This window comes from Lissotriton vulgaris, chromosome 3_1, assembly GCF_964263255.1.
Source record: "Lissotriton vulgaris chromosome 3_1, aLisVul1.2, whole genome shotgun sequence".
Taxonomy (NCBI): domain Eukaryota; kingdom Metazoa; phylum Chordata; class Amphibia; order Caudata; family Salamandridae; genus Lissotriton; species Lissotriton vulgaris.
The window spans coordinates 281907167-281932448 of NC_141689.1; the positions used below are offsets into that span (position 1 = coordinate 281907167).

The following is a 25282-nucleotide window of genomic DNA, read 5'->3' on the forward strand; positions in this document are numbered from 1 at the left end:
CATTTCATGACACAGAAAGAGTTAACACGGTTTTGCTAAAATTAAACAAGGAGAGAGGGAAGCTGGGTTTGCAGGAGGGGAGTGGGCCGAGAGCCCCTGTTGTGTAATTTCCTACTGGAAGCTGCCCCTCCCCCCTTGCCTAGCAGTGGTCACTGCGGAGGCTATGCGGCTGGGGTCACTGCCTCGCCTATTGATCTCGACCCCCGCCGCCCCTCCCCCTCCAGCACGCGCTCCGTTGGCGCCTCTCAGTGCCTGCTTCAGTACATTAGAATAGAAATCCATAACCCGGCTTGTGCTCATCCAAGCAGGGTAAGAAACGAAATTAAACGGTATAAAACAATCTTGGATCGGGAGCTGCTCCCAATTCGTCTTGATCGCCGATGTCACACCGGGCTCCCTGTTTGAGCACCTGGGCTCAGTGGAGGCAGGCGGCAGCCACGGCGGAAACGGATGGGGCGGCCATCATTCATTTGTCAGCTCAGGAGCCGGGCAGCATTTAGCAAGTCCCTTCTGTAGAGGTCAGCCGATGGAACAATGGGTGCAAATGCAGAATGGCCCCCACCGTGCCGCCATTGTTGTAGAGCTTTATTCTTGCTGGGGCTGTGGGCGGGGCAACAGAGGCACGTCCTGCTTCCGGTGTCAAAATGGCACGCTCTAATTGGACCTGCAGAAGGGCTTGTGATGAGGCGTTCCTATGGGTTTATATTAGTGTATTGTTTTATGTAGGCCGAAGCCGGATTTTGAAGGAACACTGAACCACAGTTACTAATTCCAGTTGTAGAATATACGCAGTACTACGCAGTTGCCTGCTGCGGTGACATGTTTTTCATGTGCATGTCATGATATAACTAGGATTTTTGTTGTTGCTGCAAATGAAGTCCCATGCTCATCTTCTATGCTAATGGGTCAGGTGACATATCGCAAAAATATCCCTTGTACCACTAATAGCCAGTTAAGCATAGCATACAAGTCTGAACGTGTTGCACATCAATATGTCTGGAGCCTTGGCACACTTTTTCCATACTGCCTTCCAGGAAGGCTGACAGTTGGATTTTTTATGCATTGAGGAGATATGAACATTTGTTTCTTACTTGGTGTGTTCCCATCACATTTTTCAGAGCCGGAGCGATCGAGACAGATATGGAATTTGCTACTTAGAAATAGCATTTCCATTTGCATTACTTAGCAGGGATGGCTGGCAGAGCTAAATATGCTACGCTTGTCATACCACACAATATAGGTTTTTACTTAACTCAGAGTCGTGTTAATGTTTTTCTGCAGTATTTTCATTTATTTAATTTTAAATTGTTATTGTGAATACATTTTTTAATAACTGATTTGGAATATTCTTGTTTGTTTGTATCTAGGATGCGTTTGTGGTCCTCCGCAGATGAAAAAAATATCTTCATCTTACGAAGAGCGGCGCAAGCAAGCTACTGCTATTGTTTTGCTGGGTGTGATTGGAGCAGAGTTTGGTGCCGAAATAGAGCCCCCCAAATTGTTAACCAGGCCTCGAAGCTCGAGTCAAATACCTGAAGGATTTGGGCTCACAACTGGCGGTTCGAATTATTCATTGGCTAGGCATACCTGTAAGTACTCCTAGTTCTTTTGTGTTTTAAAACTTCAGCAGCTGCTGTTTTTACAGCAGGTGTAAGAAAATGTGATGTTTTGTTTCACTTTGTTACGGTTTTTTAGGGTCGGAAGTAACTGCAGTATTTGATCACACTTACTAGAGATAGTTATTGTCTAAAAGCTGCTGGATTCTTTCCCCAAAGTAAATTGTGTTGCTGCAAACTGAAGCATGAAGCAACAGGTAATGGAAGGAGTGCGTGACATTACCTAAATCACTAGCAGTCGCATAGAGCTGCATTACAGGCCATTGTTTTTCACCTTACTATGCCGTTCTGGACAGAGACCTGCCATATGCATCTTGGTCCTGCACCACTGCATCTCTCATTCTGCCTGAGAATCTCACTGATGAAGCCTAAGCAGGCCAAAACCAATCTGTGGTGACTTGTGTTACCATCTGGAAGGGACCTGGTTCAGAAGTTTGGCACACCTGGCTGGGCCTGTTTCACCCTGGTCAAGACTGATTTACAAGTGGCAGATCTTTGTCTAGAGTGGCACAGTAGACATGAATAGATGGACTGGAATGCGGCCTGAGTGATCCCCAGTGGCTGAGATTTATTCAAGCATTCCTTCTGGGTCCTTGTTTGTTAATGTTCACATATCAAGTGCTACATGTCTCATGCTCACTTTGCCTCAGGACTTAAACTATAACTCACTGACTAGGCCTAAGCAGGTCAAAACGGGTCTGAGGTTGCTTGTGTTAACATCCGGAGGGGATCTGGTCTGGACGTTCGGCAGACCTAGTTGGGCCTGTTAGACCCTGGTCAAGACTGATTTACATGTGACACATCTCTGTCTAGAGTGCACAGTAGACAAGAAAAGGTGTACTGGAATGTGGAATGCTGCCTGAGTGATCACCAGTGACTGAGATTAATTCAAGCATGCCTTCTGTCACCTTCTTTGTTGCTGTTCACATTCCAAGTGCTACACGTCCCATGCTCACTTTGCCTCAGGACTTAAACTATAACTCACTGATTAGGCCTAAGCAGGTCAAAACCGGTCTGGGGTTGCTTGTGTTGCCATCTAGAGGGGATTTGGCATGGCAGTTAACGCCTTAACCGTGGCGTTTTTTTCCGCCGCGGTGCAGGCGTTCTGAAGAGTGGGCGGGGCTGCGTCGGTTGTTGGCCGACGGCAGCACTAGGGAGGTAGTGCTGCCGTCGGCCTACGGCCGACTGCAGCACCCAAGGGGTTAAGGCTGGACAGTTCCTATTAGAGCATAGCCAGGACTGATAATCGTAAAGCGAGCCTCTAGCTGCAGTGGCATAGTTGGTGAAAAAACAAGCTCCTGGAATTCGACCCAAGTGATTATTACTAGTGGCCTAGATCAATTCAGACATTTCCTCCATCATATAATTGCTTATTACAAACTGGAACCAGTCAAGAGTCGAGGCTGCCTGCATACTTATTTGTAAAGTATCTTTAGGACTTTTTAATAGAGATTGTGTTTTTAGTTTAATGTTTAATTACTGGGTTAGACATCTAGGCTTTTATTATACACATTAGCTGTGACCTGTCTCAGAAGTTACTCTGCATTAAACGTTTCTGGCTTTCTTAGCGCAAACCTAGTAATTTAGCTACTGCTACAAATAGCCCCACTTTTAGTAGGAGACATGACAAGCTCTGTTTCTATTTTTGTGAATAGTGACCATGCTGTTTATTGATACAGGTTGCGAAGAGCTCAGTTAGCAGTGACTCAGTACTTAACTTGTGCTGGTGGTTGCTGATGGGCACCCCATCACTTATTTCATGGGACCAGGATCTTTTTCTGCCTCCTGCGTTATCCTGGGCCGGGTGTGCAGCCGAAGAGAGCAGAAGCCACAAGGGTCCTCAGAAACTGAATGAGGATAGCCAATCCTGTGATTCTCCAATGTCATTGTATTGGCGGCCCTTCTATTTCATACCTGAATGGTAATAGGACTGGTGTTGTCCCACCCAATAATGAGCAATACTTTGTTTTAACTTGCCTTAATAAGGAATGTAAAGTCATTAAGACTACTGGCTACTCTTCGAATCCACCTGTAAATGGTAAGGAGGATTGGACTCTTAATAATGAGACAACAACAGTAGTTCCAATCGGATAGTTTGAACAACATTTAATGTTCAGCTGACTGAAATAATGTAAAGGCTATCAATACCGGACTACTTGCAGCAGCTAAGCAAAACAAAAGTTTCTTAAATTGCTTTTCATTTCCAAAATGCATGTACAGGGAAGTGAGTCTCCACTGCTGGTTGTGATCACACAGATGTGCACATATTGCGATAAAACCGTGTGTACACAGACATGCAGATGACAAGAGAATCAGTTGTCGACAGCAGACTAGTGTAGGTGCTCCAGTTATTATTCAGATAAAAATGTCGCACATGTCTAAATGCCCAAGTTGTCGTTTGGGAACTATGCAGTTGACCAGATCTGTTTTTATCATAGGCCTTTTGATGTTACTAAAAATTATATATGTATTGGGGTCGGTAAAACATGTAGCATAGAATTTAGTCAATAGGGAGGCGACAGAATTTTGTAAAATAATAGAATAATTGATACCTCCTACGTATAGTGTGTATTTGTTATATATATTTAATGAAAGCACGTCTAACCAATTGTAGGGAAACACTTAACACAGGAGCGTGGTAGGGTAAGAACAGGATGTAGTAATGTTGCAGATATGGGGTAGTTTTAACTCTCTTATATTCTGGTGACTTTAGAGTTGGGACTAGCAGAGCTATGACATTGTGCTGTTAACTTGCAGATATTACTTTATCATAGTTAAGGGTACTATTTTTTTTAACCATATTAAAAGGAAGGGCTGTACCCTGCAAGATGCATGTAGTGTTCCGTAGCAGGTGCTTATCTCGCTGAGCCGATCTGTTTATTAGCAGCTCAATGGCACGAAGCGAAGCGCCCACTCTGGGAGACACAGACAGGACTGCCCATAGCAATTAATGCTGCGTCCATTCTGGGGAGGGCACACATCACTGTGCCCTGAGTGGCAAGCGAATTCAAACTTCTGAGTGGGCCTAGAACTTCAACTTGCTTCTGAAGCCATCAGCTGATTGTCTTGCCATCACTTGTATGCAGTATATTCAGCTGTAGTTTCATTTAAAAAAGTAATTGAGACATCTGTTAGATACAGCTCTCAGGCCGTGGTCCGTAAAATGTTTATTCAGATAAGAAGGCGCCCACATTCTGCGCATCCATTTCTGACAACCAGGGTCACCAACTTCCAAGAGAATAGTGATTCTGGAGCAGACCAAATCCTTTATTGATGCAATAATAAACTAGAAACTGAATCTAATGAAACAAGACATAACACAAATATTACCCCATTAAACGGAGTAAGTGCATTAGTAGACGTTAAATAGATTTTAAGGAAGACCACTATACAGGAATGCTCGGTACTTATACATTTCACAATCTTCCAAATCCCTGGGTGCAGGAAATGCCTTGTTCACCCGGTTCATTTCTGCAACTGGCTTCTTTATCATCCAGTGACCTCACCTGCTCAAACTCAACGACTCCTTTAGCACAGATCTTCAGCATCACAGGCAGCTAACTTCTCGACCGAAGACTACTCGGGCACACAATTGTGATTTTGTGGTTCGACAGAGTGGGACAAATCATCCATTCTCAAACTAATACCAATATCATTCATGAAATCTCGTCCTGATTTTCCTTTATCCATTTAACAGAGTAACTCTTTTACTCCCGCCATTTCCTTCACTGTCCCAGAACCTTTTGATACTTTGAGCACTTAGGTGGTGAAAATAAAACATAGAACCTTCACTGACATATCTACCAGTTTACAGGCCTTAACCTAATCTCCCACTTTGACAGGCATTTTCACATGATGATCCATGACTTATTGTTCTTTAATCTTGTATTGATACTCCATCACCGTCTTTCACTGCTATCGAGTCCAGTTCACAATCACCACCATACTTTTCCTAAACTCAGAACCAGTTTAGATACAGCATCTCTGTCTAATGAACAACAAACATTTGAACGGTACCCGTAATATGGTTTATACTTTTAACCACCTCCTTGGGCTGGAGGCTGTAAAGAGCTACAGTCAAGTGTTTGACTCCAATAGAATATAAAAATGCTTTCTGATGGATACATCTGCCAGTGGATTCCTCACCTTGTGAATATCCCCCTGCGTCAGCAATATTCGGAAATTCTTTTGTAGCTCTTCACGCCGACGACGTCCCAGAACGCACGGCTTCGCGCGCCCGGCTCCGCTGACGTCACTGACTCCATAATAGGACTCCGTCGGCGTGATGACATCAGTTCCCTTTTTTCCGCGTCGTCGGTGCCAACGGTTTTCGAGGGATCCTCTGTAGCTATTGAGTAACTCTGTTACTGTTTGTTGCTTTCAGTGTTTTCTAGTTTCTTTGTCTCCTGTCAAGATGTCCTCGAAGAAAACCGGATTCAAGCCGTGCGGAGAATGCGGGAAAATGATGCCAATCACGGACCCACATGAAGATTGCGTATGGTGCCTGTCCAAGCGTGTCCAGGCTGCAAGAAGATGAACCCCAAGGCCCTTCGTGAAAGAGAGGCGAAGCTCCTGGTTGCCAAAATGAGGGGTAAAAAGGACAGGAAGAGCTCAAAGTCGCAATCGAGGCGGACGAGGTCGAGGTCCTGTTAGAGGTTGCGTTCGAGGTAGTCTTCGGGGCATGCTTCCAGGTCGACTAAAAAGAAACATAAGAAGAGGAAGCATGGATCTCGACACTGTTCTGGGAAGGATTCGGATTCGAGGCCGAAGTCGCCAGGTAGAAGACATCGTAAGGATGATGTATCTCCTTCTCCAAATGTTCTGGATCCGGAAGGTGAGGCTTCGCCCATGGAGTTGCCGGAGCGTTCACCGGCTCCGGTGTCGAATCCCGCTCCGGTGCCGTCTCGAACTCTAACTCGAGAGGAGGAATAGACTCCCTTGCCTGAGGGTTTGACTACTCCGGCTCTACAACCCGAGGATGAAGTCGACACGAATCCAGTGCCTCCTCAAGAGCAGCCGGTGGGTTCATACCCTACATTTCCAGGCCCGGGACAAGACCCTACACAGTACTTAAATGCTATGTATGGTGTCTTCACGAGAGCCATGTACCCCTATGGAGCACCGGTTGGTCCCATGGGTCCGATAGCCTTTAATCTGGGAGTTCCCCAGACGTATGCTCTGGCACCGTTCATGCCATTTATGCCGGCTCCAAAACCGCCTTGGCATCTCTCGGCGCCGCCGAGGTCTTCGACGCCGATTCCTTCGTCACTGGTGCCGGCTCCAGTTCAACCTCGAGTACAGCGGCCTGTTCCTTCAGCTCCAAGCTCGACTCCGGCTCCATCTGAGTCAATTGCGGATCCGCCGACACCGTTCCCGAAGGAGAGGTCGACACGTGAGGCTCAGCGACTTCTAGAGGAAGAGAGGTACAGAGAAGTGGAGATGGAAGAAGTTGAGCTGCAGGAATCGGAAGATTTCTTTGATGACCTAAGGGAGGCTAGTGGATTGGAACTGTCTCCGGATTGGGAGTTATCCTCTGTCCCAGATGCCCCTTCAAAAGATGTGGCGCCATATCATGTGGTCATCAAGAAGGCAGCAGATTTGTTAAATCTAAATCTGCCTTCTGCGGAGTACAAGTCAAATATATTAACAGAAGTCCTCCACTCACCATCTTCAGTGGTAGAGCCTATGCTTCCTTTTAATGAAGCTTTGACAGAGTCAATCTTGGAGGTGTGGAGTAGGCCTCTTACGGCTCCAGCAGTTTCGAAAGCTGTCGCAAGCAGATATAGGGTGGCTCCTGGAGACCCAGACTTTTTATCTTCTCATCCTTTGCCAGAGAGCTTGGTGGTACAGGCAACCTGCTCCAAAAAATCTGCAGGTGCTTTCCCTCAGGTGCCTGGAGACAAAGAATCTAAAAAACAAGACCAATCAGCAAAGACGTTTTTTCTTCAGCGAGCATGGCTCTCAAGTCAACGAACGCCACATGCCTCTTGGGGCGTTACATCCATGCTCTGATGCAGTGTTTCCCAAACTGTGGCCTCCAGGGGTCCGTGACACATTCCCAGGGGGTCCGCAAGCAACAGTTTTAAAAGCACTTCAAAGTTCCTTGAATAATCTGTAGTTTTCGGGCAACTATATAAGTGTCAAGATAACATCCAGTGATTAATGTACCTGCTGGAGAGGGATGCGTGTTTTGTTCAGTAGCAGGTTTGACTCATCTAAGGTAGCACAGAGGGTTAATATGCCTTCTGCAAAGAATGTGTACGATGCATTAAAAAAACAGTAGTTTATAGGCATAGCTCAGTGGGTTACTGCTTTTGTCACAGAGATTCTTTTTTTATTGTGCAGTTTATGAGTAACAATCATAATCTAGCACTTGAAGCTATGACCTGCCATCAAACAGCTGCATGCAAGCTGCATGGTACAAATTAGTATGCTATCTTTTTTTCCCAGTCTTTCATAATCCTCATTTTGCCAAAAAGGTTTGTTTGGGTAGAATTAAACTGTTATAATTAAAGTTATAGCTAACCCCTATGTTACATTCTGTGTCAAGATTTTGTGCTTCTCCAGACCAATCACTCTTAAAAAATGCTCACCAGTATGGATGACATGTGAACCCTACACCTTGAAGTCCCCTTTGCCTTATATAACATAACATTTTCTATACACCGATTTACACACGTACGATTCATTGTCTCTGTATGTGTGTAATGTAAAGTGCTCTGACACCCTACACTTGTATGAGCGATGCTATAAAACAAATGAAATACACGTGACAGAGGGGCTATTGAGAGAAGAGAGGCACTGTTCGAGAGTGATAGTGAGGGATTCACAAAAGAGCCCCAACAAGATTGTTGTATTGGTGCATAGTAAGGTCATCATTTACTATGCATTAAAAGCAAATTCAATTCAATATATAATGACAAATGTGTTGCTGAATGCACCATTTTTTCCCATATTTTCTTGGTGGGAGAGCCCCCCAAAGTTTGCTTTGCAGTGGCCAGGCTCACTCACTGCACGTAGTACTGGGACTGGTCTGACAACATTTGCCAGGGCGGCTTTGGGTTTCCAGTCTGGCCCAGGTAGGAGCCTCATACTGCGAAATAGAACCAAATATTGAAAAGTTAGTTGCAGAGATGCAGCACTAACCATCCCATTAAAAGATTTGAATTTCGCAAATTCTTTCTATATAAAATATTAAAATCTTTAGTGATTCAAGTTTTTTTTTGGTGTGCATGTGTGTTTACTTTTTTTCAAACTACTGTTTTAATGTTTAAAATTTAAATCGTACAAATTGTTTAGGGGTCCTTGGCTTCCAGAAGTGACTCAATAGGGGTCCTCAGGAGTCAAAAGTTTGGGAACCACTGCTCTGATGGATTCTGTGAAACAGTTGGCTCTTTCCTTTCGGGAGTTCCCTCCGAATTACCCTCCTTGCCAAGGGTTTTGCTCAGAGGACCACCTGCTACTTCTGCAGGAGGAAGTCCTGGCGTTACTAAGAAAAGATGGGATAGAGGTGGTTCCGGAGTAGGAAAGGGGTCAGGGATGCTCGTCCCGGTATTTCCTGATACCCAAGAAGGATGGCAGACTTCGTACGATCCTGGACCTCAGGACCTTGAACCTCTTTCTGAAGCAGGAGAAGTTCCAGGTGCTCACCCTTGCGCAGGTTCTTCAAGCACTGCTGGAAGAAGAGTGGATGGTGTCGATCGACTTGCAGGATCCATATTTTCACATTCCCATCCTGAAGTCACACAGGAAGTATCTCCGTTTCACGGTGGGTTTGCAGCATTACCAGTTTGCGGTCCTTCCGTTTGGTCTTACTACTGCACCTCGAGTCTTCACCAAGGTGATGGCTTTGGTGGCAGCACATCTCAGAAGGTCAGGGATACCAGTATTCCCTTATCTGGACGATTGGCTGATCAAAGCAGAATCTCCAGAGAAAGTGCTCCATCATCTGCAAGTCACAACTCAGTTGTTGTATAGATTGGGATTTTCGATAAATGTACCCAAATCGCACCTGGTGCCCTCCCAGTGCAGACTGTTCATAGGTGCTGTACCGGATACAACTGTGTGTTGGCATTCCATCCTCCTCAACGGATTCGCGACATACAGGAAATGATTCCTTGATTTCAGAATGGAGCGGTCGTTCCAGTCCTGAAGGTTCTTCGTCTGCTCGGTCTGATGGCTTCCTGCATTCTGCTGGTCAACCATGCACGCTGGCACATGAAGGCACTCCAGTGGTGCCACCGCAGGCAGTGGTATCAACACAACGGAGATCTCGGGGAGTCTGTGAGGATCTCAAGAGAAGCTGCGGCGCATCTGACTTGGTGGGGCGTGGAAGGCAATCTGTCTCAAGGAAAGCCTTTTCAACTGCCTCCGTCGGTGGCCACAGTGATAACTGATGCATCCACCCTAGGGTGGGGTGCTCATCTGGGGGATCTGTAGATCAAGGGTCTTTGGTCTCCAGAGGAAAGGTTACTCCACATCAACCTTCTGGAATTGTGCGATTCGTTTGGCTCTCCAGGCCTTCCTCCCTTCCCTTCGCGGTCAGTCGATTCAGGTCCTGACGGACAACACGACCGCAATGTAGTATGTCAACAAGCAGGGAGGAGTGAGATCACCGTGTCTCTGCAGAGAGGCTCTGCATCTTTGGTCCTGGGTTCAGGACCATCAGATTTGTCTGATGACAAATCATCTGGCCCGAGTTCTGAACGTACGTGCAGACAGTCTGTCGGCCGATCACGAGTGGAGGCTTCATCCGGAGGTGGTCTGTCACATCTTTAGGACGTGGGGAACTCCTCGGGTGGACCTGTTTGCCACTCACGAGAATGCTCACTGCCCGTCATTCTGCAGTCTCCAGTATCCGATGCAGGGAGCTTTGGGGGACGCGTTTCAGTTGAGTTGGGACTCAAGACTCCTTTACGCGTTTCTTCCCATACCCTTGATTCCTCTGGTTCTGAGGAAGATACGTCAAGACCGGGCCCAAGTCATATTGATCACCCTGGATTGGCCAAGAAGGGTGGGGTACACAGATCTTCTCCACCTCTCATCGTGCCCGCCGCTCCGTCTCCCTCTCAGGGCAGATCTCCTCTCTCAGATGGAGGAGCAGGTTCTACACCCCCACCTCCAGATCTTACACCTTCATGCCTGGAGATTGAGCGGGGCAACCTGAATTCTTTTTCCCTCCCACATGACGTGGTGGATGCCATTTTATCGGCCTGGCGTGATTCCACCAAGTCTATCTACTCTTATTGATGGTTTAAGTTTGTCTCTTGGTGTGGGGGGAAGTCCATTGACCCTTTGAAGGCTCGATTGTCTGACATACTTCGGTTTTCTCTTTCTTTAGCTCAGCAAGGGTTTACTGTAGCTACGCTCAAAGGTTATCTTTCGGCTTTGTCTGCATTTCTCTGTCTGCCGGATCAGCCGTCCTTATTTAAATCTCCTATTGTTTTAAGGTTTTTAAAGGGCCTTACAAACAAATTTCCTCCTACTCCCTTTGTGCCTCAATGGGTCTTGAATCTTGTGCTCACTTTCTTGATGGGTTCACTTTTTGATCCTTTGCACAAGAGTCCCTTGAGACTGTTGTCTTTTAAAACGGTCTTCCTGATTGCAATTACCTCGGTAAGGAGGGTAAGTGAGCTTCAAGCTCTTAGTTCAAAGCCCCCATTCTTGACCATTCATGCTGAACGAATGGTACTCCAGACCGGGGCTGCTTTTCTGCCTAAGATGGTAACTCCCTTCCATCTAGGGCAGTCCGTTACCCTTCCTTCCTTCTATCCTCCCCCTCACCCTTCCAAGGAGGAGGAGAGACTTCACCGCTTGGACCCTAAGAGGGCGGTGAGCTTCTACCTGGACAGAACCAGGGAGTTCAGAGTGGATGACCAGCTCTTTGTGGGCTTTGTTGGAGCCAGAAGAGGCAAGGCGGTGCACAAGCTCATGTTGTCAAGATGGATTGTCTTATGTTTCAAGATATGCTACTCTCTGGTGGGTAGGGAACCTCCTGAAGGTTTAACAGCTCATTCTACTAGAGCAAGGACTGCTACATCTGCTTTGTCTAGGGGTGTGCCTGTAGAGGACATTTGTAGAGCGGCAACTTGGGCCTCCCTCCACACTTTTGCGAAGCATTACTGCTTAGATTCCGAAGTGAGGAGGGACGGCCGCTTTGTGCTTTCTGTACTCTAGGATTTTCTGGTATAGGCGAGTGGACACCCTCCTCCAGGAGTGGGGACTGTTGTGGGACTCTATACACAAGGTGAGGAATCCACTGGCTGATGTATCCATCAGAAGAACAAGTTACCTACCTTTGGTAACGTTATTTCTGGTGGATACAGTATCTGCCTGTGGATTCCTCACTGGCCTATCCGCCTCCCCGTTGTCCACTCTTCTATATCTGTATTAGTGTCATGGTTTTTATGTAAATATTTTATTTTCAAAGGAAATGTGTTATTATAATTGCTTTCCTGCATTGACTACACACTGTGTGTGTTATTTTGATTATTTGGTACTGTGTACATTGTGTGTATATCTACTGTTGTTGGTCCGTCAGTGTGCCTCGTAGGCACGGAAAAAAAGGGCGGAACTGATGTCATCACGCCGATGGAGTCCTATTATGGAGTCAGTGACGTCAGCGGAGCCGCGCGCGCGCGCGAAGCCGTGCGTTCTGTGACGTCGTCCAAGTCGGCGTGAAGAGGTACAAAAGAATTTCAGAATGTTGCGCACGCAGGGGGATATTCACAAGGTGAGGAATCCACAGGCAGATACTGTATCCACCAGAAAAAGCGTTACAGGAGGTAAGTAACTTGTTCTTCCTAGCCTAGACAACAAACTGGACCATGTTATGTGACACGATAAACTGGAGTAAACACTCAATATAAAACTTCTCTTACAAATTATTAATAACATCTTCAGTAGTGGATAAGTGAAAAAATGAAAATATTCACACTTTAAAGGCTATCATTATGACTAAACTATTACCTCCACTGGTAGCTACTGGGGCCTCTGGTAACAATTCCTGACCTTGTCTTTTCATGAGTTAAAGGGAATTGTGAATTATTTCCACCATAATGGGTCATAACATGTAGACCTGTGAATTCAGAGTTCAACACTGCATGTTTTCCCCTCTTCCGAGGGGATTAATGGGCCCAAATCTGCACACCTTTGTCCACCGGCTTGGAGCTGGTGGTAAATGTTGCATGGACTTTTTCCCAGGCCTCGGGTGGAGGGACAAGGGTGGTGTGAGGGCAGAGTTTATTTTACTTGAGCTGAGGAAATCTTTTTCTGCTTTTCCTAACACAAAGTTTACTGAAGTATTTTTTAGATACACCTATGGTTATATTAAGAATGTTATATGACAATTGTATCATATTACCTTTTTTTTATCCCTCATTTATGACTATATATAACTACGGCCCTGATTTAGATCTCGGTGGACGGGTTACTCCATCACAATGGTGGCAGATATCCCGTCCTCCGAAATATATATCTCATTATATCCTATGGGATTTATATTTTGACGGACGGGATATCCACAGTTGTGACGGAGTAACCCACCCGCCATGATCTGAATCAGGCTCCTAAGACATGAATACATTTGATGATGATCATATTGCTGAAGTAGGAGGGTGAGCAGGGTGCGGACGCAGCAGCTGCCCATGGTCCCACTGCTATTCACAAGTCTCGGGTCTGGTTTTTCCTATCTCAGAAAGATCTTGTCCACAGTTTGAGGAACTAATTGGGAGACACTGCAAAACGAGTGCAAAAACGAGGGTAGCCCCTCGCACTCAGCCCCCTGAGGATACCATATCGGGCAATGCATCATGACTCTCAAATTTCTAATTCCTAAGAGCAATGTGAAGACTGATTTGAACAACTTAATGACTGCTTTTTTCCTTGATGTTTTGGAAAATCTGCAGTCTATAGGGATGTGTGATGAACTATATAATGTATTGTCTGCCTTCTGGCATGTGGCTCAAGAACCTACTTATACCTCTGTCACATTTTCCATTCAAGCCACCAGTAATCTTCCTGTAGACATTTCTTCGTAGATGTAAGTGCTAACCTATTGAAATACAACACGAGAGAACAGGTTATCCCTTGTGTTACTACTGCCCAAAATAAATCTTGTTTCAAAATTGTCAACGCAACTGCCAACAACTCGAAAGGAAGTGGTGCACCAGGAAAGAGACAGGAGACCATACCACGTTCAGAACAGCACTCAACCAGTTCCACTGCCTCCTGAAGGAAAAAAAAGACTGCCTTAGCAGACCACATAAAAGCCAGCACAATCCGAAGCAGGGAGTGCCATTGTGAGGGAGTTCCTCATCTCCGTAGCTGCTGGGAATAACCTCACCCCTTCCCAAGAACTGTGATATACCCTGGTGGACTTCTGCAGCAACAAGATCTGTCATCTACGAAAGCTTCAAACCCCACCACCATCAGCATGCTCACAAGCACAAACCCTGATCACCCATTGGGACCCTCTCACGACTCAAGCCACAATCTCCATCATGAACTCTGTTCACTCTGTAGCACCCACGGACCCCTGTCCTCACCAAGTCTTCAACTTCGGGAGCAAGATGATTGGTGACCAGCTCAGGAATGTCCTGAACACCTCCATCACCTTGGCCTCCTTTCCTGAGGACTGGAAACACAACGCGCAGTAGCGAGGGCCCCTCCTGAAGAAACCATCCGCCATCACAGTAGAACCGAAGAACTACCAGCCCATCTCCTTGCTCCCCTTCCCAGTGAAAGTTTTCAAGAAGGCAATCAACCAGCAACTCATGGAACATTTGGAACACATCAACCTCCTAGAACTCTCTCAATCCAGATTCTGAGCCAACCACAACACAGAGACAACCCTGGTTGAAACCACAGATGACATCAGGGCCCTCCTGGACCACGGTGAAAAAGCAGCCCGATTCCTCCTGAACCTGTCAGCCGCCTTAAACCCTGTCTCTCATCACATCATGATCAACAGACTCCACGACATCATAATTCAGGGAGACACCATCAAATGGATCGCCTCGTACCTCACTGGAAGTACCCAGATAATCCATTTCCCACTGTTCTCCTTGGAACCCAAGAAGATCATCTACAGCGTCCCCCAAGGATTGTCCTTCAGCCCCACCCTCTTCAACATGTGCATGGCCCCCCTGGGATTGCACAGACTCAACATCATCTTCTATGCCAACGACACCCAGCTCACCCTGTCGCTGTCAGAGGAACCCTCCACTACCTGAGCCAACTTCTACAGATGTACGATGAATGTCGCTGACTGGATGAAGGACAACTGTCTCAAGCTCAACACGGACAAGACTCGAGTCCTCATCTTTGGAAACAACATCTCGCCATGGAACAATGCATGGTGGCTTACTGAACTCTGCCCATCTCCTGCCCCGATAGACCACACCCGCAATCCCTGCGTCATCTTGGACAGCAAGCTGTCTACAAAGAAACAGATAAACGATGTCTCATCTGCCTGTTTCTACACTCTATGCATGCTCCGCAAGATTTGCAGGTGAAAACCCTGCACAGTTAAGGACCAGCATACATCAACAAGCTCATGACCTTCCACCAACCAACCAGACACTTATGATCAGCTTCCCTCTTCCATGCAGACACCCCCCGGATCCACATAGGCAACAACGGAGGATTTTCCTGCTCCCACCAGCAAGCCTAAGCCTGGACCAACCTTCCCCTGCATGTCAGAACTGCCTCTTCACTCCAACAATTCAGGAAAGGACTCAAGACCCGGCTGTTCGAATGAACAGATCACCACGAAGCAGTTAGCAACTCCAGCGCTTCAAGAACAGTCCTTTGTGATTTGCCGCACTTTACAAATCCTTGTTTGATTGATTGAAATTTCAGCATTCGGGAAACACACCAATCTGAGGCTTACCTTACCCATTCCTTTGACACCTAGAAGATATATCATGGGTTTATGGTCCATGCAAATGATATTGTATCCTCATTCATACGCTTTGAAATTCTCAATAGCCTAGACGCAGGCAAGTGCCTTCTCTTCTATAGTGTTTTCGTGGCAATCAGAATCTCTCAGGCTTCTTAAAGTATTGCAACAGCGTTTTTCCTGATATCAACTATCTGGCACAAAGCCCCACTAATCCCTGCAGAACTCTCATCAACGGGAATCAAGCACTGGGCAACAGCACAATAAAGCCTCAAAGAAGGGGCAGGTACTCTTGCTTGCTTAAAGTCTCTCCACAAATAATTTTGATCTTCGCCTGAAAATTGACCCTTCACGCATCAATTTTTTGCATGTCTTGTTAAGTACAATAAAGTCTGACACAGAATCATACTTAGACAGCCCTAGGAAGAGCCTGGTTTTACTCCCATCTATAGGTCACATATCTTTAGTAGATTTGTACTGTATTATATTGTATTGTATGTGTTATTTCTAAAGCACAGCTAACATCCGCTGGATTATCTTGGCGCTGTGCAGAGATAGATTGGAGACACAGAAAAACCAAGGGTGCTGCTATCGCAATCGTTAGAGAGTTAAATAAGGGAAAGACAGAGTGAGTCTGAAGCTCCAAAAATCCAGGTTTTCAAGGATTTCCTGAAACCAGATTCTGATTAGATGAGACTGAGATCGCAGGGGAGAGTTTTCTATGCTTTTACTCCCAGGGCGGTTACAGACCTCCCACCCTTAGTTTTTTATCTGAACAGTGTGGGTTTTAGAAGATTGGCTGCGGAGGATCTAAGAGGGCGTGCAGTAACATAGGTTGTGACTCTGGATGTCGGGTATTTCGGTCCCAGGGCACTGAAAGCTCTGCAGGTGAGAACGAGTATCTTGAATAGTACTCTTTTATGGATAGGTAGCCAATGCAGTAGTCTTATTGCTGTGGAAGCTGAGGAGCAGCATGGCATTTTCAGCACCAAGCGGACTGCTGCATGTTTAATGGACTGGAGTTTCTTGAATATTACCTTGTTTGCGCCCGCATAAATGCTATTACAATAGTCTAATCTGGAAGTGATTAGGGCTGCTGTAACAGTTTTCCTTGCTGTTACTGGAAGAAGATCAAAAAACTTCTTCAGAGATTTAATCAGCTGAAAGCATTTCCCCACCAGTGATAATGCTTGTGGGCAGAAAGATACCTTCCGCTGTTAAATGATTTCCCAGGTATTCAACAGACCTTACCTCTGTTTTTGTTTTCAATGTCCAGTCCCATCGCACCCTCTCCAAAATAACATTGTGATCTTAGAGGTATGCTTAATTTCCGTTGACAACGCTGAAACCACCTTCTTTAGTGCACTACAGTCGCTTAAGGTTGTCCAATCGATAAATCACGTTGAAGTCCCCCTCTTTTTGCTTTTGCTATGCTGCCTGTTATAGGCCACAAATCCCCTAAACGAACTATATAGTTCTTTACACCAAAGTGATGACAAAAATACAAGTTATTTTTTATGCATTTGTCATGATACTCGCATCTCTTTTCATGATACCCCAACAAGTGTGAAGCACTGCTGCTTTTGGCACTGGGGCCGATATTACAGCACCGCTGCACAACTGGCTGCCACTTACAAAAAAACAGCCACTACTGCTGCAAAACCGGCCCGCCCTTTCAGCCTCCCGGGAAAACACCCAAAGCCCGTAATGGCCAGTCCGGTCCCAGTGACATGAACAGTATGAATACATAGACAACCCTTTCCTCAATTTCAGCCTAACTCACATTAGCTTTCGGTCTCTTTGCCCTGTATATATCGTGCCTTGTTACCCTGTACTAGTACATTTGATCAAATAAGCTGCATTGCTTTGCAATAAATGTTTAAGAATAAAATGTCTAAAATTGTACCATTATTCTAGCAAAGAGTGTATTAAATTCTACGTCTGTCACCAGTGTTTTGATGCCAGCGTGGCTGAGTCCTACAAGTAGAATCAAATAATAAATTGCCTCAGGTCCCAGGGCGGCAGCCATTATGAACACATAAAGCCAAAGGTCCCTGTAAATTCCCCAGAAAAAGGTGGCATATTTATGTCCTATAACATGTAACTTTTCATTCGGCACACACTTAGCAGATTGTCTGCTAATAGTGCCATTATGTGCGCCTCTTTGTATGGCAGTGTTTGACTTCATGTGCATAAAAGAATGGCGAAGCTGCACAGAACCGCACGACGCCTGCCATTGTGCCACCACTTCCGGATCAGTGGATTTTAATCTCTAGGGCGCATTGAAATTCACTAAGATGGTAAGCAGGCATCATTCTTCCTCCTCGCAGCTGCTAGGATTAGATCAGTTTGTTAAAGCTTAATTGTGCCTCGGCAAATCTTGATGCGAGTCCCAAATGACCTAAACACGCTTGTTAAATGCAAACAGTCAATCTTTGGATAGATTGCCTGCAGAACTGGGATTTCCAATCCTTTGTGATTGACTGCGATCTATGTAAATTAGATGTTTAAATGTATATTACGCCGAAGGCAGGGAGGATAAGTGTGTGTCAAAAGCTCATCGCTTGGCTCTGGTTGCAGGTTCAAATCCTGTCTTGGCGAGTAGCTTATACTCGCCCTTTCTTCCTTTGGCGGTTGTTAAAGTGAGCACAATTGAGTTGTGAAGTAATGACTGCTATTATTTGCCGCATTGCATAACTGAAACCTGCAAATGCAGACCCATTAGGAAAAATAAGGTGTTAGGAGTTTTTTTTATTGCAATAGAGTCTCATTTAGGTTCTCCCTTCACTTGCAAAATCGTTTTCTAGTTTATATAGTTGATCTGAAATTACTGCATCTTTGTGATGTATAACAGTTTCCCGAGTTCTCCAAAGTCGTCTGGCAAAGGGCATCTGGAAATCTTAGCTTCGAGTTTGCTGCTGTTAAGACATTTCCTATCAATGTTCACAAATGAGATGTCATTAATAGTTTGCTATTGTAAAATGATGAAGACGAGGAGGAGTTTTAAAAAAAATAATTTCAAATGTTAATCCAAATATCTAAGTAAGAATAATATGGTGATTTGTGTTTAGAATCATCCACTTAAATGCATTCCTCATTTCAGTTGGTTGATTTGAGATATGTAGTGGTCTCAGGGGGCCAGATGTATGAAGCGGAAATGGGTTCGCAAACGCCGAAATTCACAGAATTTCGGTGTTTGCGAACTCATTTGAGTAAAATGGTATGTTTTTTTAGCAAATTTCAGTGCAAAATAAGGAATCGCAAATTTGCAATTCCTTATTTTGCGATTGCATTTAAGGAATCTCAAAATTTGCGATTCCTTAAATGCAATGTATGAAGCGAAAAATATTTGCTAATTGTCCTTAAGGAATCGCAATTTGCGAATTTCTTTGAAAATGCTTATTTTAGCATTTTTCAAAGTACCATGTGATGCACATACATGCCCTTAGGGCATGTATGTGCACCACATGTGCACCCATGCTTATTTCTGGGGTGCAACAGGGTGTCCTTTGGACACCCCTGCACCCTTGAAATTATTCTCAATTTGCGATTAGCAAATTGCGAATCGCAAAATGAGAATAATTTCACATTCATTCCTATGGGACTCCTGGCCCATAGAAATGAATGGGAAATTCTTCCTTAATTGCAATGAGCAATTTGCTAATCGCAAATTAAGAATAATTTCAAGTGTGCAGGGGTGTCCAAAGGACACCATGTTGCACCCCGCAAATAAGCATGGGTGCACATGTGGTGCACATACATGCCCTAAGGGCATGTATGTGCATCACATGGTACTTTGAAAAATGCACAGAGATACTCCTCCGGGAGTTGATTCAAGCGCGGTATAAACCCATAAATAAATACATAAATCGCAATTAAGGAATTTTAAAAATCTCTAAAAAATAGCGAATTTCTACATACATACCATTTTGCAATTCTCAAATAGCGATTCCTTAAAAATCGCTATTTGAGAATTGCAAAAGTGTATCTTGATACATCTGGCCCTTAGTGACTTAGAAGGCTGGGAAAACGTATCTAACATCCAAGGTCAAGCATAGATAAGTCCATCTGGAACAGAGATGCACCATAAAGTCACACAACTGTCTCACTGGTCTGAGCATTTGCTAACCAGAAGAGAAAAACAGTTATAATGTTACTACTGCTCAGATGCAGTAATAGATAAATGATACATTTCCAGACAGATATATTAAAATATAAAATGATTATTGTAAATTTGATTACCAAATATAAGACAGGGGGGTGAGAGTCAGAATTCAAAGATGAAAGGCAGAAAGAGAACGTGCTAGAGTAAACTGTACTGTCATTAACTACAATATCGGTAATGCTTTCATGTAACAACCTATAAATGTTAACATATGCAAGTTCTACTCTTTAAAGACGGAGTACTGATGAATACATCTTTTAGCAGATTCTTCACCATATAAATATTGCTTCCAATTGTTATGTATCATTTTAGGACCCTATTGTAAGTTTCCCGATTCATGCCCTTATATAGGTATAAATCACCATATCCTTATAAAGGCATTTAAATCATAAACATATTTAGGCATAGCTCATGCAGTCCAAATACGGCAGGGCTACTTCCACTAGTTCCGAAAATCCACAACGATTTTTGGAAAAACCTGCCTTCAGCAGTCAGGGACTTCCCCTGGCTTGAGTATTGATTTATCGAAGAACTCATGGTGTTTTCAAAGAACTGAGACTCTTTGATGACGTTATTATGTCCAACTGTACGTCAAAGTCGGCACCTTCAAGGTATAAATATGCCCACACTCGCCCAAGCAAACACACAGTGGTTTGGAGCAGTTAGACTATTCACTTGCCCGACGTGCCCTGCTACAGCAAGTGCTGAAGGAAGCCGACCCTCCAGCAGACGCACTGAGAGAGACGCTGTCTCTTCTCCTGCCGAGAAATCCAGCTCCAGTGTTTCCAAGCTACCCTTGTGGGTTGTTGGGAAATCGAGTTCCGAGACTGACCTTCTCCATTCTAAACTAAGGTACGGAGCTAATTAGATCCTTAGAGAAATCTTGGGCAGATTCTTGGCAAAAGAATACTACATTTATGCTACACCTCACTTACTTCTTCCCTCGTACTAAGCTTAGGTTAGGTACACCGGGGTAGGCGTATTTTAGAAGCACCCGTTGAGTACTTTTAGCCTCCGTTATTTATGCATGTATTTATATATGATTTAGGAACCATAAAATGCTCATACAGTATTATTTTATTCTACTATTTATACTGTACGCATTATATTTTACAAATAGTTTTACTATTGTAGCAGATCATTTCTCATGCTTGAGAAAGAAGACTGTTCAATAAATCCTTTTATTGAAAACGCCCGTCTTTCTACTTTCTCTGCACCTCTAGTGAAACGAAGCATGCACAATTGACTGAGTGAAATATCTATCTATTGTTTCCACGACTCTGAAGATAAGTTTTATCTTGGGGAAACAAAGTTGTCATGTTTATGCGGTTGTCAGAGACTAATCCCTTCTTGTGAATTTGAGGAAGTTTCTAGTGACCTCTGAGCTAGCTGGCACACACAATTAACTCTAGTATATTCGATAGAGACCTAGTCGACCTCGATTCTACGTCTAATCTGTAGGATATATTATTCCAATGCGCAGAGCCTATTGGGAATATAGGAACTACACTACACAGTCTTCATTCACACTTGTCAGGGAAACGTTTCCCCAGCACTGACTTCCCAGCTCCACGATGTGGCAAACAGAGATCTTGGCAAACAGTGACACAGATCACATTCCTGGCTAGCATCAATTACTTACAAACGGACCAATCACACAGCGACATTTCAAACATATCGCATGACGACAAACCCACTTTCGGTTGTCCAGCCCACCAGAAATGACAAGGCAAAATCCAACATTCTTGCTCGGACAGGCCGGACGAACCCATAATAAAAGGACCTCAACCCAAACCATAATTAAGCCATAAATAGGAAGGAACAGAAACAGATGAGAAGCAAGATAGAAGGGTGTGTGCATGTACCATAAACTCAGCAATGCCCTGCTCTTTGATCTCTATCTGACCAGCTGCCTAACAAGGAACTGGCTCAACAAGGTCAGCTTTGGGCAAGGGAGTCAGTTCGCTCAGGTCACTCAGAAGTCAGCTAAAGGTGTACGTGTCTCAAAGACTCGTTCGGCCGCAGTCATCGGCCTATGTGAGGGCAACCACAAAATGGCTGCCGTACACAAAATGGATCCCGAAGGTTCGAACGAAATCCCTGAATACGTAGTGTTTCCATGGATCGATTATGACGAAAATACTCGTACATACCGCACTCGTCATTTGCGGTTCGCTGATTCCAAAATTGTCAAGGATCCTCCTCGGTAGAGGAGGCTGTTCATCCACGGAAGCAAAGATGAAATGTCCCACACAATTCTAGACACCAACGACCCAAGCGAGAAGAGAAAACTCGCTCAAAGTCAGCTGCTACCAAAAAGTGTGGGGGGAATTTTCCCAGGGAGTATACCACTCTCCCCCAGCAAGGAAGATGTAGCTGCAGTCTCGATGGCAGGAGATGGCTGGAAATAAAAGTACAATAATACTAACCTCACCAACACTTTACAGGACTGATACATAAGTGTTCAACATAGTATTCCACTTACCTCACCAGGTGAGCGTCGGGGCTTTAAATCTGGCAGTCAAGGCGAGTACCAGGAGGTACTAAGGAAACTTGAGTGACTACCAGCAAGGGTACCTTCGAGGCAGTAGATACACAAGAGGATAATTCCAGTCTGGCTCATAAACTGAAGACAGAGCAAGACCGGGGGCCACGAGAGCAGCTGATGACAAGCTTGTGCCACTTATTGAGCTAAAGACAAAGTGACACAGAAATTCCCACTTCCAGCTCTTAAACTTAATACAGAGCGGAGTGAGAAACAAAGAACACACTACACAGACACTCCCCACTTCCAACTCCTAAACTTAAGACAGAGCGGAGTGGGGAACGAATAACACACAACTAAGACAATCCTCACTTTCCTGCTCTTAAACTTAATACAGAGCGGAGTGAGGAACAGATAATACACCATACAAAACAATTCACACAAAAATACACACCGCGTCCAAATCGGGGATGATGGAAGGGGCGGAGCGGGTGTATCTAGAATACTGAGCGGAGCGCGTAACACAAACAAACAAACAAACCCCGTTGATCAATCTGCACGGAAGACAGAAATGATCTACGAGCAATAACAATTCTGAGGAATCAAGGAGCGAAGGAATTCTGAGAAGCAATGCGGAAGGGAGAGAAGGGAGAGAAGGCACCGGGGAAGGGCGTGCCGGGAAAGGAGCAGGTAGCGGGAAGGTGCGGGAGGAATTGACAACGGGCAGGAACCGGGCAAGGGAAGGAAATACCGTAACTCAAGGACGATACCACAGGAACGTGCAGGGAGCACAAACGGGGTCAATAAGGCATAACAGGATCTCAAAAAGCTACAGGAACCTCACGGAGCAGGACGCTGAGTAGAGGGGGCGTGGTCACTAACAGAACAGTAAGCCAAGCATGGATTCGCGGGTGAAACTTCCTTTTCTGTCAGTTAGGGAGTGTCACCAAATACCATTGCAAAAGGGTTTGTCAGAGATTTAGGAAATGTCACAAAAGAGCTCAAGGGCACAGAACAATAAAGGAGCATTCTACGCGACCCTAGGGAATCTACGTTGAACACTCATGAATGGGGTCAAATCCGACCACCCCTAACAGTAACCGTCTCAATACCACGACCTTTATTGAACGGGTACAGAATCACGGAACCTCAAGCCAAAACACAGAGAAAGGTCTACAACACACTCAAAATACCATAAACCTTCTCAATTAATTGGGATTAACAGTCCATGCACAAAAGTCCCATCTTCAACTCTCACAACAGAAAACATATCTGGGAGCAATGCTAAACACACACACAGCTCTAGCCTCGCCCAGTCCAGCTAGAATTCATAACTTTCAAACTTTATTACTACAGTTTAAAAAAAACAATACCTAACAGTGAGGACCTTAATGCAACTCTAAGGAATGTCGGCATCATACATTGCAAGAATGCCTCACACAAGATTACACACATGTCCTCTACAGGAATGCATAGCACAGTGGAATCAATCACAGGGTCAATTAACAAATCTAGTGTTAGTAGACAGCCACATGTACCCTTTTCTGCAGTGATGGAACACACAAAACCTCAAAAGGGCGGCCTTTCATCGACCCCCATTCCACAAGTCATATTAACAGCAGATGCATCTCTCACAGGTTGGGGTGCCCATCTCCATCATCTAACAATTCAAGGTTTATTGGACACCATGATCAATTATTTGGAACTTCTAGTTGTTCAACTAGCTCTAAAAGCTGTTCAGCCTCGCCTAGTAAAGAAAGTTGTCCTAGTCCGGACGGACAAAATGACAGCCATGCAGTATGTACAAAAACAGGGGGTCACACACTTTCTACAGTAGTCACTCTTCTCTCAGAACATTTGGCGTTGGGCAATAGATCACAAAATGCATCTTCTAGCAGAACACCTTCCAGCCAGGCACAACCAATTTGCCAACATCCTCAGCTGGTTGTGGCAACAAGTACACAAATGGGAACTTCATCCCTTGGTTCTCCTTCCATACTTCCAGAAATGGGGATTCCTTAAATAGACCTCTCTGCCACAGCAGATATCTCTAAATGCCCAAACTTCGCCTCCAGATTCCCACACCATCTATCCAGAGGCAATGCCCTATGGATGAACTGGTCAGAGAGATTTGCTTACGCTTTTCCGCCTCTCCCTCTCCTTCAATTTCTAGTTTGGATACCAGGAAGACATCATTCACAATAATTCTAGTGGCTACCACATGGATTACCACACTGCTAGAACTGCCTCTAGTTCCACACCAAAAACTGCACCTTGCTTTCTACCTTCTCACACAGAACCATGGAGAAATCAGTCATCCAAACCCCAAGGAGCTCAACATAGCGATCTGGCTCCTGAAGTCATAGAGTTCGGATACCTAAATCTACCAACAGATTGTATGATAATTCTTAAGGAAGCAAGAAAACCTACCACTAGAGCATGCTAAGCAGCAAAGTGGAAAAGATTTGTTATCTATTGTAATATTAACAATATTGATCCACTAGATGCATCTATACAAAATATTATTTGTTACCTTTTGCATCTACAGCGAGTTGACTTAGTTTACACATCCATTCGACTACACGTTGCAACAGTTGCTGCATATCTATAAAACAGACAACATTTTTCCTTATTCAAAGTCTCAGAAATTAAGGATTTTATGGAAGGTTTTAAAAGAATAATACCACCCACAGTATCACCTGCACCTGTCTGTAACCTCAAGATTGTTCTCATAAGTCTTATGGGCCCACCTTTGAGCCATCACACAATTGTGCACTACAATTCCTTTCATGGAAGATTGCATTTCGAATTGCTATCACATCATTAAGACTTGTTGGTGAGCTACAGGCATTGACCATAGAAGAACCCTTCTAATAACTGCATAAAGACAGAGCAGTTCTTCGTACAAACCCAAAATACCTTCCAGTTTCTGTGTTTCATATTAACTAGTCAGTTGAGTTACCTGTGTTTTTTCCTCAACCTGATTCAGAATTAGAAGGAGCTCCACATACACTTGATGTCAAAGGAGCACTATTATACTACATTAATCGAATAAAAGATTTTTGTAAAACAAAACAACTTTTTGTTGTGTTTGCTCCACCTCAAAAAGGTAATCC

At 44.6% G+C, this 25282-nt stretch overlaps 1 protein-coding gene across 4 annotated transcripts in view; it reads left to right on the plus strand.

Moving 5' to 3' along the window:
- The window catches only part of WDR7 (WD repeat domain 7), a 1275554-nt gene that overhangs the window by 743760 nt on the left and 506512 nt on the right, over positions 1-25282 (plus strand). For all 4 annotated transcript variants that reach the window (XM_086960437.1, XM_086960439.1, XM_086960436.1 and 1 more), the window contains one exon: positions 1368-1589. In XM_086960437.1, coding sequence (XP_086816563.1) covers positions 1368-1589 — 222 coding nt within the window. The remainder of the gene's footprint in view (positions 1-1367; positions 1590-25282) is intronic.